General features: G+C 39.7%; 1 protein-coding gene across 1 annotated transcript; it reads right to left on the bottom strand.

Annotated features, from left to right (window-relative positions):
* Positions 1-1,325: 1,325 nt before the first annotated feature.
* hand2 (heart and neural crest derivatives expressed 2) lies at positions 1,326-8,195 on the bottom strand. The gene is made up of 2 exons (XM_029439052.1): positions 7,575-8,195; positions 1,326-1,448 (listed from the first exon to the last, which is right to left on the bottom strand). Exons 1-2 carry the CDS (start codon positions 8,193-8,195, stop codon positions 1,326-1,328), a joined length of 744 nt encoding a protein of 247 aa, XP_029294912.1.
* Between the last annotated feature and the right edge of the window lie 228 nt (positions 8,196-8,423).

Below are 8,423 nucleotides of genomic sequence, written 5' to 3'. Positions count from 1 at the left end.
TCAGACAGACAGACAGAGAGAGTAAGAGAGAGAGAGAGAGACAGAGCGAGTAAGAGAGAGAGACAGAGAGAGACAGAGAGAGAGAGAGAGAGAGAGAGAGACATAGAGAGAGAGAGCGGGAGAGAAAGCGAGAGAGAGAGAGAGAGAGAGAGAGAGAGAGAGAGAGAGAGAGAGAGAGAGAGAGACAGACAGACAGACAGACAGACTACAGTCCTTCTATTGGCCGCATTGCACATAAATATATTCCGTTAAATAAAGCTGTGTGTGTGTATGTTGCGCGTGTGTATGTTGCATGTGTGTGTGTGTGTGTGTGTGTGTGTGTGTGTGTGTGTGTGTGTGTGTGTGTGTGTGTGTGTGTGTGTGTGTGATGCTGGTAGTGTAGGGGTGTTTCGAGGAGTGGTGGTTCCGCCTCGTTCTTTTTTCCCTCGACAGGCAGAGAAACTCGGCCGCACTCCGTTCACTGTCTCGCGATGGTGTAAAGCTACTTTGCTCAGTGGAAACGTACACATCTGGTAGTTGTAGGACATAACCTAAGAGCTGTTGTAGGCCACTCTTCAATTCGGCATACAATCCCATCCACAAAAAGCACCTATTTCATTAGAATGGGTCACGAGAGCCGGAGAGTTCTAATTTAGCAAAGCTGCTTAATTGGACGCGTGACGAATGTAACATTGATCCTGATTCCTAGAGAGCCCTGTTCATCCCTCCAACACAACCCAGCTGCCCGAACGCACATAGCCTATACATCCTCCAAGGGTATAGACATGTAATCTACTTAAGGCTATTTTAAATAAGCCTATCCCTTAGATTTCACTGACATGTTGAATTATAGGGAAATTATGATCGGCAAAACATCTACAATATTTACTTTTGTGGAATCCATGAATAGGCTACATCGACTTTTTTTGTTTAAATGTTTTTCAATTAAAATCTTCACTTAAACTCACAAAGAAAACCATTGAATGTGTGATCATTTCATGAGGTGTTTTTTCTCGAGGTACAATTTAAGGGGGAAACCGTAGAAAGCGCCATTGCTGAAAAAAGGTGGAGTCGTAATACATCTGAAGTTATGTTCTATGAGGAACTCCAACTACTGTAGGCTAATAACTTTCTTCTTGTCACACCATAGCAAAGTGGACAGAGCAATACAGCGTCCACCGTTGTGTGGGAAGTGAACAGCCTCCAGGTCCAGAGAGATGATGATGATGATGATGACTGCCATTACAGTTCATCAGAGCGTCATTATTGTCCCATCACTCTCTTGCAGGACTGAGCTGCAGGGGGAGGGAGGGAGGCAGCGAGGGAGGGAGGGAGGGAGGGAGGCGCTACTGTTTGAGTTCCAGAGCCCAGACATGTTGAGGCCATCCTGTCCGCCCTTTACTCTTCTTATCACCTGCTGACGAGGAGGACGATGACGATGATGATGATGTTGTCTTTGGGATCTCCACCTGCAGACACACGACATTTATTGTTATTCATATTATGCATATTAATACATGTTTAAATCATCTTGATATGCGATATTGTATGTTTTAATATATCATATCACCATGGAACTCGTTTTATTTTTCGGTTTTTGTCACAGTTTGATATATATTAAATATATGACATATGCCGTTGATCATTTATTTTTCTGTTCAGCGTTAAAATACGTGAATATTACATATATTGATCTTCATTGACTGTATGAAAGTGCACATATTGGTTTTCATGTCACACTTCCAGAATCCATAATGTGTGTCTGTGTCTGTAGTGTAGGGCCTAATCATATTGTATGTGGTAAATGCTCCAGAGCACACACCGTTTACATACATCGGTGATCTTTCTATAGATACCCGTAAGACCTTTTAACATTACGAAGCTGAAGATACACAGAAGAATAACCTGCGTTACCTGAGAGAGTACAAGCTGCACACTTTCAAATGTGAAAAGCCTCCATTGATTCAATTGAACCTTTTTCTAGTTAATAAATTCTCTACAGTATGTTAAATATTTGTAAAATATTTAAATCAGTTTGTGTGTCCATGTGGAGGCTTTTATCAACAACATATTTAATTTAAAAAATCATGTTGTAAAGAGCAGGATCAACTAATTTTTAATGTTGGATAAATTAGCAAATTATTATTATTAGTATATTTCATTTTATTATATTATTTTCTGATCCTGCTTGTTTGGACTTGTGGTTTCCATCTGCTCCTGAAACATGCTTATAGCTGATCAAAAATAGATTCATATTAAATACATAATACATACGGCATTAAAGTAGCAATATAAGTTTTTACCGAACGATGGATGTAGTTTAAAAAAAGAAGGTATTTCTTTTTCTACAAATAGACAAACATACCTGCGCACAATGCCGATGAAACTACAACACTACAACAGTGATCGTACACGTTTTGTCAATAACAATAATAAATAATAATAATAATAATAGGACTTCCTGGTTGAAGTATATGTGGACTGAGCAACACAGCTTGAACAATGACACAATGGCCATGCTACATTAACTTCAGTAACAGGACTATAGGCGGAGTTGAAAATGAACAAATAGTTTATTATTAATTATTTGTAAATATAAAAAAATGGATTTGACATTGTGCCACTGGAGAATCAACCAGTGAAACATATGAATGCATTTGTGCCGTCACTGATGTTGTGTTGGATGACACAGTGACACTAACCTGCTATTTCCCAACAATGTTGACTGAAGTCATCCTTATTCAGCCCGCTCATTCACGCTGAAAGACGGGATCTCCAGGATTTGCACGAGCCCCGACTCATCATTATTCTCTTACTTCATTATTAAAATGTTTGCTTTCAGTGACTGTAGCCCACAGCAACAGTGACGCGGTACACCACTATTCAGGTCGGTACACAAGCTGTAATCCAGCAGCCACCACGCAGCTGGAGGCGGAAAGCAACATTGAGACTCGGAAGTAGGCCTCTCATTTTGTGAGTGAGGTTTAATATGTCAAACACACGATAATCTCATCAAATATGAGCATTGCTCAAACAGGACAGATCTCCTGCAGTGCCGCCTACATGTACGCATGAATAATTCAACACTCTGTACAATATATTTTATTACAACGAGTGCGTTTACTTTGATACTTAGTTACGTTTTTAAAATGTAGGATTTTCTTTCTATTATTCAAGTAGCGAAACGAATTAAATATTTTGTCCCCACTGAGTTTTGACCAAATTAAGAATTGTTTCATGTGTCAATATGCTGCAAAAACAACTTTTAAGTGGCCCTGCTTTTCTCAATTTATATAAAGATAAACAAATACAGAAACAGTTACGAGTTTAATAAAAGACAGTTTTTTGTTTTTTTTAACCAGAAGTCTATATGCTACTAATAAAAGATCAGATAATTTGCCTTATCTTTGAATTGTTCTGTTTGAAACAAAACAATTTGAGAAGCTGTGCATAATGATGTGCAAAAGTACACATCAGACATCCAAACAAGTTCATCCACAGTCTTTATATTCTGCAGTGTTCTCTTATTATAGTCTGCTTGGCGCAGCGGCCTCTTCGGCCGTAACAGCGCGAGCCTTTCTGTTCTCAGAACAATAGCTTATTTGGTTGTATAAATGGTCAGATTTAGATATAGTATAAAGATAGGTTGCATTTATAACAACAACAACAATAATAATGAAATTAAATGAAAATGGATGTGGATTAAAACTGGATCTGTAAAAAATAAATAATGATTTGACACTAGGACACACTTGGACTTATTGTGGACCTCCACTATGTTATCATTCCATACATGTCAGCGTTATGAATAAGATAATTATAACGTCAATTTTTTTATGACATTTAATCATTTGAAAAACATCTCAAATGTTCATCTAATTTAATAAGTCTAATTAATTCAATTAAATATACTACTTTTATGTACACATTTTATGCATTGCATAGGAATACACATCATACACTCACATTGTGCTTTAATATAGTAGACAATGCCTCACTACTTCAACTAAAATCGTACTAAATACTAACAGCCAGTAGATTTTCCATGTGTGATTTTTATATTAACATACCAGGGTTTTTGTATGTGTATTAGTATCAACACACACTTAATTAAATGAGTTTTAAAGGTTCTTGCCAGCATACAAGTGACACCATTTCCAGTCCCAGTCAATTGTCAAGACTGTCCAGACTCTATTATTCTGCAGGCTACATATCACAGAAAGTGCTGCATATCAGTGTCCTCCAGGTCAGGCTGCTGAAAGCAGCACTAGCATGTCAAATTACAGCTCTCTATATGCTGCACATTTACTCTGTATCACTTACAAAATTCCACCAAGCAAAAGACAGCGGGAGCAATTCACAACTGAAAAATTAACAACTGCAACAAAATGAAAAGGTGTGCTGTAATTGATTTAGTAACATGCAAGTCTGTCACAAATGCTAATGATTTTATAGCTTTACATGTCTAAATCTTTCCATCAGAAATTATTTCAAACAATGTTTTCAGCTGACCGGTGATACAAATAATTCAGGTATAGATTTAAATTAAAACTGAGTATTTTCTTAATTTAAAAAATGGATTCAAAGTGTAGCCTACAATAAGTGAATAAGTGAAACTGATCAAACAGATTCATCTTGGTTAAAACCCAAAAGCATCCTCTCCCTGCCTGAAGTTGATATTGCACAAACAGGACCATTGGATTATTCCATTGTAGTACACTACATCCACATTGAACCAACCTGAATTAAGCCACAGCTGTAATCAGTGAACAACAAAAAGTCAACAAACAACCGATATCTTAAATCTCTCATTCACTCAGTACGATATAAAGTCAGAAATCCTGAAATGACAGAGTTTATTACCTCAAGTCCCCCCTTATTTGCAAGCTTAGAGGTCATCCTCTTAAATACACTTTAAATTCACTTATGGGTTTACCACTTAGTCATTAATGTAAGAGTAAGACTAGAGCTTCATGACAGAGTTGACATGAGTTATCAACAGGACTACATCCTTCTATTAGTGATTGCAGTTTGAAATGTGAGGAAAAATTGCTTTCTGGCTTCAATTATTTACCACACTTCCTATAGGCGCACGTTCTGCAACAGACAGGAAATAATTATTCCGTTAAAATCTCTTCTTGTCTTTTCTGCTCTACCTGCGCTGTATGATCATGTATTGTATGTTTCTGCTTACTTAAGGTTAGCTCTGAATAAGGTAAGATGTGGTGATGATGATATAGCCATTTATATTGAGATAAATGTGTGTCCAAACAACAGGCAGACAGTTGTGTTAAAGCATTTAGAATCACTGACATGATGCTTAGCTCTGTTTGCATAAACAGTGGTAGTAAATATAAAAAAAACTAAATTATTACCCTTAGCCAGTGATCATAAAGAGGATATGTAACTCAAATATAAATAAAATAGCACATTGACACTACTGGCTACTGTGTTTGAAAGAGCACAGCTTTAAATCTCTTGGCTGTGCCAAACAATAAATCCTTAGCAACTGTAGGACCTTGTAAAGCTGTAGCCATAGGATATGGGTAGCATATACAGCACTGGGATCAAAGTTATGTGGATAATATAACAGGCTGTAAGGGAGAAAGCATCAGAAGTTGCTAGGAATAATAGTGGTGGGTCTTCATGGCTGAACCTGGCCCCTCCTGGCTCCAAACTGTCTGAGGATGGCAAACAATTTTCTAGCTCCACTGTTACATTGACTTGATCATTCGGATGATACCATGATTGTGTAACATATTTTTGTTTATATGGTTTAACTGTATGGGGATGCAATATGTTTTTTCTCTTTAGTAATCAATGGTTAGGAGCTACGCAAAACATATACAAATGGGTAAACACACTTATATTTTACAGTTTACTCTCTCTTCAGCACCCCGTATGCTTCATTGGCTTTTTAAAATTTCCACCCAAATAAATATGGCTATTACCCTCCATTTGTGTATATGCGCGTGTAATTCGTGCACAGGAGAAGCCTGTGTTGCTGTTTATTTTTTGCCTTTTCTGTGTAGCCAGGCTTTGTTTTTTAGCTTGGTTTAAGCTTTCTAAAAATCTTACAGAACAACGGTTTCCTAATTTACATTTCCGTGTTGCCTTTGTGATTAATCTCATGGTGCTGCTTTGGCACCGAGGGTAAAATAGCCTCCTGAGAGCTGACTGTTCATAGACTTCCAACTTCTCCTCAATAAATGAGATCAGCAAAATATTCCTGCTTGTTAGCGAATATGATTCCAACTAGAGCCTTTAACTTTATTTGTTAATATTTATAACCTTGTGAGTGCAGACCATAAAAAAATGAAAGAGAAATTAAACCAGTCTGTCATACTCTGACACAACACTGGAATGACTTTCAACTGTATCGTGCAACAGACAGCAGCCTGCCCGACGAGTCAACACGACGCTATCCCTCCGAAAATTACCTCGTGTGTCACGTCGCAAATGTAAAGGCAATGATGGCAGTGACCCTCGACCTTTAGGGAATAACTGCGCAGTATTCGACATGAATTCAGTTGACAGTACGAAGCAGCATTTTATTTGAATAGGCTTGTAATTGTATTGTTGAACACTTTGTTCCCGTCGCTCTTTCTATTTGAACAAAGGAGCAACATTAGAATTAGAATAAACACATTTCCATATTGTGGATTATATGTCAACACTAATCTGTAATCAAATGTTTTAAGAAAGAATAGTTTCTAAATTAATGTTATGCTCTACAAATAAGCACGCTGATTTTACACTAAATTGTCTTTTTTTTCTATGGATCTTTATAGTATTTTTGTTCTAATACAACAGTGAATGGGACGTGAATGGCAATGCACGAAGTGAATGTTTTTGTTACAAAGTTATCATATTATCCTATAGGTTACTGTGTTTCCTGCCGGACGCTGCCGTAGAACTAGCGAAGAGAAGGCATTCACAGGATGCTGTGACCTTCACTCGAACAAATCAGGAATAATTCCATTTGAGAATGGCAACAATGTATCATCTTCTTCCCACACATACTTAGATTAGATTTATTAGATTTTACATAGATTAAGGTCATGACTCAACCAAATGTTTTTATTATTATTTCCAAAAATCTCCCTGCAATTGCCAAAGTCATAAGTAAGTGTGGACAAGTTTACAATCGGCTGGTATAATGAAGCTCGGCTATAGTTTATCTCTGTCTAACTCTCCATCACATTAGGTATTTATTCATTGAACTCGCTGTTTTAGGCTGTTGCTTCTATTTTTTTCTATTACTGGCCTGTAAAATGAGAATACTGCTCAGTAGTATATGTAGTGCCGAATATGAAATTCGGAAAAGGCCTTTAATTCTAAACCCAATGCAGCCCTATTGCCTACCTCCCCCCAAAACATTCACCATAATTTAAACTATATGACAGAGAGCCGTTGCCTGATATGGGAGTGTCAGCTATACACTATACCGGTGTTCCTTTAACCCATAACTAATTGTGGGTTATATCAGCTTTAGATAATCATAGGCTGATATCGTATGAAATTATTGACTCTTCTGTTATTAAAAAAACTGCCCAGCACAAAGGGCCTTATTTCGGTTCACTACGGGCTCTTACCGCCTCTCTCTTCCTCCGCTCCTCCCGGGCCTCCGTTTTTTTCAGCTCGGCCTTGAAAGCCTGAGTGTCTCCGTGTTGTCCGTCCTTGTCTAGGATGTCCATCAGGTAGGAGATGTAGCTGGTGGCCAGCCGCAGCGTCTTGATCTTGGACAGCTTAGTGTCGGCCGGGACGTTGGGGATACACTCCCTCAGCTCGGCAAAGGCCGAGTTGATACTCTGGGTCCGCCGCCTCTCCTTACGGTTGGCCGTGGGTCTCCGCTTCACGGGCCGAGGATGTGTGTGGGGGTGCATACCGACCGCGGCTCCGTTTACCGAGATGGTGCCGGCCCCCTGAACCAAGCCACCGGGTCCGTAGTGGTGGTGATGGTGATGGTGGGGGTCCAGGCCGCCGGTGGACCCGCCGCCGCTGTTGCCATGGTACTCTGGGCTGTAGCCGGGCGCGAGGCTATACTCGGTGGGAGACATATCCGCGTGGCTAATCAGCCAGCTCGTAAAGTACGGAGGAGCTCCGGTATCCTCGTGACACCGACCGGCCGCCGCCGCCGCCGCGTGCAAGGAATAGTGGTGGCTGTCGTGGTGGTGCATGACCGGGTGGTGAGGGAAGCCCGAGACAAGACTCATAGTGACACACACAAACACGCACTCACACACACACACACACACACACACACACACACACACACACACACACACACACACACACACACACACACACACACACACACACTCTCTCTCTCTCTCTCTCTCTCTCTCTCTCTCTCTCTCTCTCTCTCTCCTGCACGCTCTCAGACCAACACGCACACACGCAGGTCTTTCTCGGATGCTGCAGTAGTAAACTCGCCTTCGCTA

The sequence above is a fragment of the Cottoperca gobio genome, chromosome 1 (assembly GCF_900634415.1).
Source record: "Cottoperca gobio chromosome 1, fCotGob3.1, whole genome shotgun sequence".
NCBI lineage: Eukaryota > Metazoa > Chordata > Actinopteri > Perciformes > Bovichtidae > Cottoperca > Cottoperca gobio.
The sequence above is the reverse complement of the archived record's forward strand: the minus strand, read 5'-3'. Positions and strand labels throughout refer to the sequence as shown.